At 45.0% G+C, this 12,889-nt stretch overlaps 1 protein-coding gene and 3 non-coding genes across 4 annotated transcripts; all 4 read right to left on the bottom strand.

Annotated features, from left to right (window-relative positions):
- Positions 1–577: 577 nt before the first annotated feature.
- Positions 578–1,492, bottom strand: LOC139253826 (probable G-protein coupled receptor 139; the record flags this gene model as incomplete). Its single annotated transcript, XM_070873589.1, has 1 exon — positions 578–1,492. A coding segment is annotated over one exon (915 nt), but the record flags the coding sequence as incomplete, so codon positions are not given.
- Positions 1,493–6,684: 5,192 nt separating this feature from the next.
- Positions 6,685–6,767, bottom strand: trnal-uaa (transfer RNA leucine (anticodon UAA)). Its single transcript has one exon. It is a non-coding gene; the product is annotated as a tRNA-Leu (tRNA).
- A 2,300-nt stretch (positions 6,768–9,067) lies between these two features.
- On the bottom strand, positions 9,068–9,150 carry trnal-uaa (transfer RNA leucine (anticodon UAA)). Its single transcript has one exon. It is a non-coding gene; the product is annotated as a tRNA-Leu (tRNA).
- A 2,321-nt stretch (positions 9,151–11,471) lies between these two features.
- Positions 11,472–11,554, bottom strand: trnal-uaa (transfer RNA leucine (anticodon UAA)). Its single transcript has one exon. It is a non-coding gene; the product is annotated as a tRNA-Leu (tRNA).
- Between the last annotated feature and the right edge of the window lie 1,335 nt (positions 11,555–12,889).

Genomic DNA, 12,889 nt, shown 5'->3' with positions numbered 1-12,889 from the left:
ATCGTGGCAGCAGATTTGCACTCAGCAAAGTTCCACCTACCGAGAAATAAATACAGGCGCATATAATCAGTTTTGCTGATATTTGTTGAGCGATAAGCATTGGTCAGGGCATCGGCAGAACATTTACTCACTTCTTGAAAATAATACACTCAGATCCTTGGCATCCACCTGAGAGGGAAGACGGAACCTCGGTTTAAAGTCTCACTTGAAAGACAGCACCATCTGACAAAGAAGCATTCCATCAGTACTGCACTGGCGGGTCAGCCTGTAATGGGACTTGAACCCACATTCTTCTAACTGAGGTGCAAGAGGGCTACCACGGCTGAGTGCATCCACCTCAAAAACCAAGCTATTCCTAAAGATACAACTGACTTACTGCACTAAGGTAAGTGTCAGCATCCATAGGACATGACGGGTCACTTGGAAATAAAATAAATCAGTTTACAACATTAAATTGGGTGATAAAGTGCATGTTTCCACTGTGGAGAATAGGAATGACCAGCGGGTTTGGAGAATTGGAACGAAAGACTACAGTGCAGAGCTTAATGGTGGTTGAGTGCTGGAATAGCTAGTTTCGTTATAGAAGTAATTTAACAACTAGATTCAATGGATATTTCAGCGCGTTCTTTAACTGCTGTCTGAAGTTACTCTGAGTCACTGTATAAATAAACGTGTTAGTGCAGCAGCTTAGGAGCTGAAGCATGTTTCCACTTTCCTGCAGAATAAATTTGGGGTCATTGAAATTAAAACCTGTGAAATAATTATTGTTTTCAATTCGGACATAGAGAAAATTGATAACATACGTCAACCACAACAGGATGAAACTTCCCGAGATGGTGAAGAGTAAAATTATGGACTTTCGCCGGCTCTCCATCTCTGGATCACTCTGACTCTCTCCATTGTTTTGGGCCCGGAGTCTCCTGCGGGCCCTACTAGCCCCTAGAATGTATCTGACGGTCACAGCATTGAGCAGTAACATCAGGAGGAACGGTGCACACGGGGTTAGAATACGGTCCAGCCAGTCAAACGCTGTCCAAGCGGGTGAAACATAAAAAGTAAGTTTTATGTTGCAGTACCAGGCCACCTTATTAATAGTAAATAATGGTTCATACGTGAAGTAGAAAGGGATGTTTTTTAAACATCTCAGGGCACAGACCGCTCCTATCACCACAGCCGCCGTTGTCTCGGTGCAGTATTTTGTTTTCAGCTTCTGGCAACAAATGGCCACAAATCGATCAAAGGTGAACGCGACCGTTAACCAGACAGAACTATCTCTTGATGAATAAATGAGCACAGTGCTGATGCTGCACGCTGGTGTGGTGGACAGAATGCTATTCCGGAAATAGATACCACCAATTCTATTCAATATCACAGCGGTGATAATGACCAGGAGATCGGTCACCGCCATGAACACCAGGTACCGAGTGATACACCTGGAGAGACCGCATCTTCCTCGGGACAGGATCACAATCGCCGCGATGTTCGATGCAAAAAGGAGCAAAATGGAAATTACACATCAGACTACCATCATAAGAACATAAGCACATATGAAATAGGAGCAGGAGTAGGCCATTTGCCTCCCACCGCACCCCCCTCCCCCGGGCCTGCTCCGCCATTTAATAAGATCATGGCTGATTTGATCATGGATCAGCTCCACTTCCTTGCCCACCCCCCCCGAAACCTTCTTTCACTTATCGCTCAAAAATCTGTTTATCTCCGCCTTAATTATCTTCAGTGACCCAGCCTCCATAGCCATTCAAAGTCTTAGTTTGACTGGACATGGTTTCTGAGTTCATTACCTGATCAGTTGATGGAAACCAATCAATTTGCCAGATCAGCAGAGCTTTACAATATGGAATCGCAGGGAAAGCGTTTTGCTCGATAGACTTGAAGCTATAATCGCCTGAACTCGGCACAAAAAGAGAAGGAGAGCGAAACTGACCATAGTAAAGAACAGACATAAACTAATAGTTAATGAATAATTTATCCCAACATTAAATAGGACAAGCTAAACATAATGTCACCTTGAAAATTGATGGTAGAATGAGTGCGATCGACTGCTATTTACACCTCAGGAGAATCGTAAAATTCCCATATGGAATGACTCCAAATTACGATTGTTGCTATCTTGTTAATGGAGCAGCCATTCTGCTAATGGGCGGTGAAAAAAGGCAATGAGATCATTGACCAGAAAACTGCACGTTTGTGATATTGGTTGAGGGACAAATGTTGGCCAGGGCACAACTCCCAAGCACTCGGTCCATTTGTTCCTTGAACATTAGACAGTGTCATGGTATCCAGTATCACTGTAATGGCGTCACTGCAGAGAACCTGTCAGTGACAGCTGGGTTGAGCCTATAAACTGCAGGATAAGTGGTGAGGGAGCGTTGTATGGAGCCGCTCAGTGAGAGCCAGAGGTGAGTCCATAACCTGTGAGATAGAAGGTGAGGGAGCGTATAGTGTGAGCCACTTCTTGAGAGCTGGGGGTGAGTCTATAAATTGCGCGATAAGTGGTGAGAGAGTGTTTAATCGGAGCCACTCAGTGAGAGCCGGGGGTGAGTCCATAACCTGTGGGATAGGTGGTGAGGGAGCGTTTAATGGGAGCCAGTCAGTGAGCGCCGGGTGCGAGTACATAATCTGTGGGATTGGTGGTGAGGGTGCATTTAATGTGAAGCACTCAGTGAGAGCCGGGGTTGAGCCTATAAACTGTGGGATAGCTGGTGAGGGAGCGTATAGTGTGAGCCACTCCATGAGAGTCGAGGTGAGTCTATAAACTGCGGGATAGGTGGTGAGGGAGCGTTTAATGGGAGTCACTCAATGAGTGCCGGGGGTGAGTCCATAAAATGCGGGACAAGTGGTGAGGGAGCATTTAGTGTGAGCCACTCAGTGAGAGCTGGTGGTGAGTCTATAACCCATTGGACAGGTGGTGAGGGAGCGTTTAATGGGAACCACTCAGTGAGAGCCGGGGGTGAGCCTATAAACTGTGGGATAGGTGGTGAGGGAGCATATAGTGTGAGCCACTCCATGAGAGCTGAGGTGAGTCTATAAACAGCGGGATAGGTGGTGAGGGAGCGTTTAGTCTCAGCCAGTCAGTGAGAGCTGGGGGTGAGTCTATAACCCATTGGATAGGTGGTGAGGGCACGTTTAATGGGAGCCATTCAGTGACCGCCGGGGGTGAGTTTATAACCTGATGAATACTTGGTGAGGGTGCGTTAAATGGGAGCCAATCAGTGAGAGCCGTGGTCAGTCTATAATATGCGTGATACGTGTTCAGGGAGCGTTTAACATGAGCCACTCAGTGACAGCCGGGGGTGTGTCCATAACCTGTGGGTTGGGTGGTGAGGGAGCGTTTAATGGGAGCTACTCAGTGACAGCCGGGGATGAGTCTATAACCTACGGGATAGGTGGTGAGGGAGTGTTTAATGGGAACCACTCAGTGAGAACCGGGGGTGAGTCTATAACTTGTGGCATAGGTGGTCAGGGAGCGTATAGTGTAAGCACTCCTTGAGAGCCGGGGATGAGCCTATAAACTGCGGGATAGGTGGTGAGGGAGCGTATAGTGTAAGCTACTCGTTGAGAGCCGGGGGTGAGCCTATAAACTGCGGGATAGGTGGTGAGGGAGTGTTTAATGAGAGCCACTTAATGAGAGCTGGGAGTGAGTCCATAACCTGTGGGATAGAAGGTGATGGAGAGTATTGTGTGAGCCACTCCGTGAGAGCCGTGGGTGAGTCCATAACCTGTGGGATAGGTGGTGAGGGAGTGTTTAATGGGAGCCACTCAATGAGAGCCGGGGGTGAGTCCATAACTTGTGGGATAGGTAGTGAGGGAGCGTTTAGTGTGAGCCAGTCAGTGAGCGCCGGGTGTTAGTCCATAACTTGTGGGATAGGTAGTGAGGGAGCGTTTAGTGTGAGCCACTCAGTGAGAGCTGGGGGTGAGTCTATAACTCATTGGATAGGTGGTGAGGGAGCCTTTAATGTGAGTTATTCAGTGACAGCCGGGGGTGAGCTTATAACCTGCGGCATAGTTGGTGAGGGAGCGTTTAATGGGAGCCACTCAGTGAGAGCCGGGGTCTGTCTAGAACCTGCGTGAAACGTGTTGAGGGAGCGTTTAATGGGAGCCACTAAGGGACAGTCGGGGATGAGCTTATAGCCTGCGGGATAGGTGGTGACGGAGTTTTTAATGGGAGCCAACCATTCAGAATCGGACATGCAACAAGAAGCAGATTGTAAAAGACACGTTAAATGTTGTGAATCATTTCAGAGGTGGTGAATGTGGACTGTGCCACAAGGGATGATGAACGGTCGGGTTTAATTTGGATTTTGGCTCCCGGTTTGAAGATGGGATTAGGAGTTACACGGAAACATCGTGGAGGAGCAAATGAGCCACTGGTTGACCGGCTCCAGTAAAATGACCAAGGGGTTGCTCCAATCTGAAGTAGGAGGCCAAGGGCCAAGCAGTGAATGATACAGCACAGAAGTAAACCATTCGGCCCATCGTGCCTGTGCAGGCTCTTTGACAGAGCTATCCACTGTTCTCCTCTCGGAACCGTGCTATTTCCACCTTAGAGTACTTATCGAATTCCCTTTAGAAAGTTACTATTGAATCTGCCTCCACCACCCTTTCAAGCATTGCATTCCAGATCACAACAACACGCTGCATAAAAAATGATTCCTCCTGATTCAGTCAAGAAAGCTGCCACTGAACCAAAGCTGAGACAAAGGTTCACAGACATATTACTTTCCCCAAGTCTTTTTTTTAAGTTCCAGGACATACCAAATTCATGGTGATGATTTCCACAGACAGTTGCACATACACATAGACATTTTTACAGATAGACAGACACAGACACACACACACAAAAATTTACACGCACCAACGGACATGCACAGATTCCTTAGACATCTCGAGGGACAGACAGACTGAATCACTGTCGCAACTTTGGCTGATTTTTATGATTTACTATCCGTATGTATCGTGAATATTGCAGATTAATGAAAGAAAGAAAACAGCGGCGGCATTGAAAGGTGTGGGACGTTGTTCCGTCTATCTCAGAATCAGTTTTGCAGGGACCTGGTTAAATTGTCAAATAGAATGAAATATGCTGAGAAATGGAGTCGGCAGGATTCAAATCTATGCGGGGAAACCCGAATGGATTTTTAATCTATGGCCTTAACAACTGGGCCACGACTACTGGCTCGCTGTCTTTTTAAATGTTACTCAGTTAAGACTCAACCATCCATCTCTGTGCAGCAGACGGCCACAGAATCGTGAAAAAGTCATCGTTTGCTAAAAATCTGGAAGAGGCTGTATTCTTGCTGCTCTATATTGCTCTGGAACTTTTTAACATGAATCTATACCAAGAAACAGAAGCAAAATTCTGCCTTTTGTAAAATACAGCCTCCCCGTTAGGAAATTGAACCGTGGTCTCCCGTGTGACAGGTGGGAATATTTACCACTTTCCCACGAGGAATTGATGCGCATGGGCTTTGTCAAAGCAATATTCGAGCTGTGAATAGAACTGGACATCATGAGAAGTCGATAGATAGATTGAGAGACAGAGACAAACCGACAAACTGGAAGAGATCGACAGCGAGATCGAGACAACCTGAGACAGCAAGTCTGAGACTGATAACGAGAGGCAGACTGAATGAGAAAATGACTCTCAACCACATACATCTAAAGAGATCTGTGTGTGTGATCTATAAAGAGAAAGAGGGAAAGAGTGAGAGAAAGACAATGATAAAGACAGTGACAAGGAGAGAGACAGATGGAGAGAGAGCGACAGATAGACAGAGAGACAAAGATATAAAAATAAAATGTTGGAAATTCTAAGCAGGTTAGAGACAGGAACTACCAGCGACAGGCAAAGAGAGACAGGCAGGCAGAGACATGGATAGACAGAGATGATGGGAAAGAGTGAGACAGTCAGACAGAGAGACTGAGAGAATCCCATTGGAACACAACTGGACACCGTGAGAAAGAGACAGGCACATTGAGAGACAGAGACAAACAGCGAAACAGGGAGAAACAGACAGCGAGGTAGAGACAGAGAGAGACAGAAAGTTTGAGACTGAGAGGGAGAGTCAGACTGAGTGAGGCAAAGACTCAAACACATACATATACAGAGATGTGTTTGTGTGATTTATAAAGAGAAAGAGGGAAAGAGTGAGAGAAAGACAGGGACAAGTAGAGAGACAAAGAGGGAGACAGATAGAGAGAAAGATAAATAGAGAGAGAGACATCGAGACAAAAACAGAAAATGATGGAAATATTCATAAGGTTAGAGACAGGGACGAGCAGAGACAGGCAAAGACATGGACAGACATAGATGATGGGAAAGAACGAGACAGTCAGACAGAGAATATGACAGAATCCCATTGGAACAGAACTGGGTAGCGTGTGAAGGAGACAGATTGAGAGACAGAGACAAACAGAGAAACAGGGACAGACAGAGTGAATCAGAGAGAGGCAGACTGAGAGAGACAAAGACTCAAACACACAAATACATATTCAGCTCTCGAAAGAGAGAGCGAGAGGCAGAGACTGAGCGATACAGATACAGTTCACAATTTAATTTCATTATCTGCTCAGATTGTCACCAAGCTACAGAAAAATGCAAATGCCACAGATGAAAATCATTTATCACTGATCAGGATGGGAGAAATCGCTATTTAATTAAGTAACTACCAGGAGTGGGGTTCGAACCCACGCGGGTATAAACCCATTGGATCTTAAGCCCAACGCCTTAACCACTCGGCCATCCTGGTGCCATCAGCGATTGGATTCTGTCTATGTGAGAATCTGGGCTTCAACTCCACCTCCACAGACACACACAAACACATCGGGCTTCAGGGAGCATTTCCGAACTTTTTTCGGAATATTGACACGGGGGCAACTCTCCTATTCTTTTTCGAGTAATGCTCTGGGACCTCTCACAACCACCCGAGTGCAGACGGAGCTTCAATTTAACATTTCATCCGAAAGTCAACAGTTTCAACAATGCAAAATTCCCCAAGTGCTGCAGTTGAGTGTTAGCCAAGATTACATGCTCAAGTCTCAGGAGTGCGACTTGAACAAACAAACTCCTGATTCAGTCAAGAATGCTGCCACTGAACCAAAGCTGAGACAAAAGTTCACAGCCATATTACTTTCCCCAATTTTTTTTTTAAGATGCAGGACATACCAAATTCATGGTGATGATTTCCACAGACAGTTGCACAAACACATAGACATTTTTACAGATAGACAGACACAGACACACACACACACAAATTTACACGCACCAACGGACATGCACAGATGCCTTAGACATCTCGAGGGATAGACAGGCTGAATCACTTTCGCAACTTTGGCTGATTTTTGCGATTTTCTATCCGTATGTATCGTGAATATTGCAGATTAATGAAAGAAAGAAAATAGCGGCGGCATTGAAAGGTGTGGGACGATGTTCCGTCTATCTCACAATCAGTTTTTCAGGGACCTGGTCAAACAGAATGAAATATGCTGAGAAACGCAGTCGGCAGGATTCAAATCTATGCGGGGAAACCCGAATGGATTTTTAGTCGATGGCCTTAACCAATGGGCCACGACGACTGGCTCGCAGCCTTTTTCAATGTTACACAGTTAAAACTCAACCATCCATCTCTGTGCAGCAGACGGCCACAGAATAGTGAAAAAGTCACCGTTTGCTAAAAATTTGGAAGAAGCTGTATTTATGCTGCTCTATATTGCCCTGGAACTTTTTAATATGAATCTATACCAAGAAACAGAAGCAAAATTCTGCCTTTTGCAAAATGCAGCCTCCCCGTTAGAGAATTGAACCGTGGTCTCCCATGTGACAGGCGGCGATATTCACCACTTTCCCACGAGGAATTGATGCGTATAGGTTTTGTCAAAGCAATATTCGAGCTGTGAATAGAACTGGACACCATGAGAAGTCGACAGACACATTGCGAGACAGAGACAAAGCGACAAACAGGAAGAGACAGACAGCGAGATGGAGACAACGAGAGACAGCAAGTGTGAGACTGAAAACGAGAGGCAGACTGAGTGAGAAAAAGACTCTCAAACACATACATCTAAAGAGATCTGTGTGTGTGATCTATAAAGAGAAAGAGGGAAAGAGTGAGAGAAAGACAATCGTAAAGAAAGTGACAAGGAGAGAGACAGATGGAGAGGGAGCGACAGATAGACAGAGAGACAAAGAAATAAACAGAAAATGTTGGAAATTCCCAGCAGGTGAGAGACAGGAACTACCAGCGACAGGCAAAGAGAGACAGGCAGGCAGAGACATAGATAGACAGAGATGATTGGAAAGAGTGAGACAGTCAGACAGAGAGACTGAGAGAATCCCATTGGAATACAACTGGACACCGTGAGAAAGAGACAGGCACATTGAGAGACAGAGACAAACAGCAAAACAGGGAGAAACAGACAGCGAGGTAGAGACAGAGAGAGACAGAAAGTTTGAGACTGAGAGTTAGGGTCAGACTGAGTGAGGCAAAACTCAAACACATACATATACAGAGATGTGTTTGTGTGATTTATAAAGAGAGGGAGGGAAAGAGTGAGAGAAAGACAGGGACAAGGAGAGAGACAAAGAGGGAGACAGATAGAGAGAAAGATAAATAGAGAGAGAGAGACATCGAGACAAAAACAGAAAATGATGGAAATACTCATCAGGTTAGAGACAGGGACGAGCAGAGACAGGCAAAGACATAGATGATGGGAAAGAACGAGACAGTCAGACAGAGAGTATGACAGAATCCCATTGGAACAGAACTGGATACCGTGTGAAGGAGACAGATTGAGAGACAGAGACAAACAGAGAAACAGGGACAGACAGAGTGAATCAGACTGAGAGAGACAAAGACTCAAACACACAAATACATATACAGCTCTCTGAAGACAGAGCGAGAGGCAGAGACTGAGCGATACAGATACATTTCTCAATTTCATTTAATTATCTGCTCAGATTTTCACCGAGCAACAGAAAAATGCAAATGCAACAGATGAAAATCAGTTATCACTGAGCAGAATGGGAGATATCACTGTTTAATTAAGTAATCACCAGGAGTCGGGTTCGAACCCACGCAGGTATAAACCCATTGGATCTTAAGCCCAACGCCTTAACCACTGGGCCATCCTGGTGCTGTCAGCGATTGGATTCTGTCTATTTGAGAATCTGGGCTTCAACTCCACCTCCACAGACACACACAAACACATCGGGTTTCAGGGAGTATTTCCGAACATTTTTCGGAAAATTGACACGGGGGAAACTCTCCTATTGTTTTTCGAGTAATGCTCTGGGACCTCTCACAACCACCCGAGTGCGCAGCCGGTGCTTCCATTTAACATTTCATCCGAAAGTCAACAGTTTCAACACTGCAAAATTCCCCAAATGCTGCAGTTGAGTGTTAGCAAAGGTTGTATGCTCAAGTCTCAGGAGTGCGACTTGTACACACAAACTCCTGATTCAGTCAAGGATGCTGCCACTGAACCAAAGCTAAGACAAAAGTTCACAGCCATATTACTTTCCCAAGTCTTTTTTTTAAGTTTCGGGACATACCAAATTCATGATGATGATTTCCACAGACAGTTGCACATACACATAGACATTTTTACAGATAGACAGACACAGAGACGCACACACAAAAATTTACACGCTCCAACGGACATGCACAGATGCCTGAGACATCTCGAGGTATAGACAGGCTGAATCACTGTCGCAACTTTGGCTGATCTTTGCGATTTTCGATCCGTATGTATCGTGAATATTGCAGATTAATGAAAGAATGAAAATAGCGGCAGCATTGAAAGGTGTGGGACGTTGTTCCGTCTATCTTAGAATCAGTTTTGCAGGGACCTGGTTAAATTGTCAAACAGAATGAAATATGCTGAGAAACGGAGTCGGCAGGATTCAAATCTATGCGGGGAAACCCGAATGGATTTTTAGTCTATGGCCTTAACCAATGGGCCACGACTACTGGCTCGCTGCCTTTTTAAATGTTACTCATTTAAAACTCAACCTTCCATCTCTGTGCAGCAGACGGCCACAGAATAGTGAAAAAGTCACCGTTTGCTAAAAATCTGGAAGAGGCTGTATTTTTGCTGCTCTATATTGCTCTGGAACTTTTTAATATGAATCTATACCAAGAAACAGAAGCAAAATTCTGCCTTTTGTAAAATGCAGGTTCCCCGTTAGGGAATCGAACCGTGGTCTCCCGTGTGACAGGTGGGGATATTCACGACTTTCCCACAAGGAATTGATGCGCATGGGTTTTGTCAAACCAATATTCGAGCTGTGAATAGAACTGGACACCATGAGAAGTCGACAGACACATTGCGAGACAGAGACAAACCGAAAAACAGGGAGAGACAGACAGCGAGATCGAGACAACGAGAGACAGCAAGTGTGAGTCTGAAAACGAGAGGCAGACTGAGTGAGAAAAAGACTCTCAAACACATACATCTAAAGAGATCTGTGTGTGTGATCTATAAAGAGAAAGACGGAAAGATTGAGAGAAAGACAATCATAAAGACAGTGACAATGAGAGAGACAGATGGAGAGAGAGCGACAGATAGACAGAGAGACAATAAAATAAAAAGAAAATGTTGGAAATTCTCAGCAGGTTAGAGACAGGAACTACCAGCGACAGGCAAAGAGAGACAGGCAGGCAGAGACATAGATAGACAGAGATGATTGGAAAGAGTGAGACAGTCAGACAGAGAGACTGAGAGAATCCCATTGGAACACAACTGGACACCGTGAGAAAGAGACAGGCACATTGAGAGACAGAGACACACAGCAAAACAGGGAGAAACAGACAGCGAGGTAGAGACAGAGAGAGACAGAAAGTTTGAGACTGAGAGTTAGGGTCAGACTGAGTGAGGCAAAGGCTCAAACACATACATATACAGAGATGTGTTTGTGTGATTTATAAAGAGAGGGAGGGAAAGGGTGAGAGAAAGACAGGGACAAGGAGAGAGACAAAGAGGGAGACAGATAGAGAGAAAGATAAATAGAGAGAGAGAGACATCGAGACAAAAACAGAAAATGATGGAAATACTCATCAGGTTAGAGACAGGGACGAGCAGAAACAGGCAAAGACATAGATGATGGGAAAGAACGAGACAGTCAGACAGAGAGTACGACAGAATCCCATTGGAACATAACTGGATACCGTGTGAAGGAGACAGATTGAGAGACAGAGACAAACAGAGAAACAGGGACAGACAGAGTGAATCAGAGAGAGGCAGACTGAGCGAGACAAAGACTCAAACACACAAAAACATATACAGCTCTCTAAAGACAGAGCGAGAGGCAGAGACTGAGCGATACAGATACATTTCGCAATTTCATTTAATTATCTGCTCAGATTGTCACCGAGCTACAGAAAAATGCAAATGCAACAGATGAAAATCAGTTATCACTGAGCAGAATGGGAGAAATCACTGTTTAATTCAGTAATTACCAGGAGTGGGGTTCGAACCCACGCGGGTATAAACCCATTGGATCTTAAGCTCAACGCCTTAACCACTCGGCCATCCTGGTGCCGTCAGCGATTGGATTCGGTCTATGTGAGAATCTGGGCTTCAACTCCACCTCCACAGACACACACAAACACATCGGGTTTCAGGGAGTATTTCCGAACATTTTTCGGAAAATTGACACGGGGGAAACTCTCCCATTCTTTTTCGAGTAATGCTCTGGGACCTCTCACAACCACCTGAGTGCACAGCCGGTGCTTCCATTTAACATTTCATCCGAAAGTCAACAGTTTCAACACTGCAAAATTCCCCAAATGCTGCAGTTGAGTGTTAGCAAAGGTTGTATGCTCAAGTCTCAGGAGTGCGACTTGTACACACAAACTCCTGATTCAGTCAAGGATGCTGCCACTGAACCAAAGCTAAGACAAAAGTTCACAGCCATATTACTTTCCCAAGTCTTTTTTTTAAGTTTCGGGAATTACCAAATTCATGGTGATGATTTTCCACAGACAGTTGCACATACACATAGACATTTTTAGAGATAGACAGACACAGAGACGCACACACAAAAATTTACACGCTCCAACGGACATGCACAGATGCCTGAGACATCTCGAGGTATAGACAGGCTGAATCACTGTCGCAACTTTGGCTGATCTTTGCGATTTTCGATCCGTATGTATCGTGAATATTGCAGATGAATGAAAGAATGAAAATAGCGGCAGCATTGAAAGGTGTGGGACGTTGTTCCGTCTATCTCAGAATCAGTTTTGCAGGGACCTGGTTAAATTGTCAAACAGAATGAAATATGCTGAGAAACGGAGTCGGCAGGATTCAAATCTATGCGGGGAAACCCGAATGGATTTTTAGTCTATGGCCTTAACCAATGGGCCACGACTACTGGCTCGCTGCCTTTTTAAATGTTACTCAGTTAAAACTCAACCTTCCATCTCTGTGCAGCAGACGGCCACAGAATAGTGAAAAAGTCACCGTTTGCTAACAATCTGGAAGAGGCTGTATTTTTGCTGCTCTATATTGCTCTGGAACTTTTTAATATGAATCTATACCAAGAAACAGAAGCAAAATTCTGCCTTTTGTAAAATGCAGCTTCCCCGTTAGGGAATGGAACCGTGGTCTCCCGTGTGACAGGTGGGGATATTCACGACCTTCCCACAAGGAATTGATGCGCATGGGTTTTGTCAAAGCAATATTCGAGCTGTGAATAGAACTGGACACCATGAGAAGTCGACAGACACATTGCGAGACAGAGACAAACCGACAAATATGGAGAGACAGACAGCGAGATCGAGACAACGAGAGACAGCAAGTGTGAGACTGAAAACGAGAGGCAGACTGAGTGATAAAAAGACTCTCAAACACATACATCTAAAGAGATCTG

This window comes from Pristiophorus japonicus, unplaced genomic scaffold (genome assembly GCF_044704955.1).
Source record: "Pristiophorus japonicus isolate sPriJap1 unplaced genomic scaffold, sPriJap1.hap1 HAP1_SCAFFOLD_517, whole genome shotgun sequence".
In the NCBI taxonomy this organism is placed as follows: Eukaryota; Metazoa; Chordata; class Chondrichthyes; family Pristiophoridae; genus Pristiophorus; species Pristiophorus japonicus.
The sequence above is the reverse complement of the archived record's forward strand: the minus strand, read 5'-3'. Positions and strand labels throughout refer to the sequence as shown.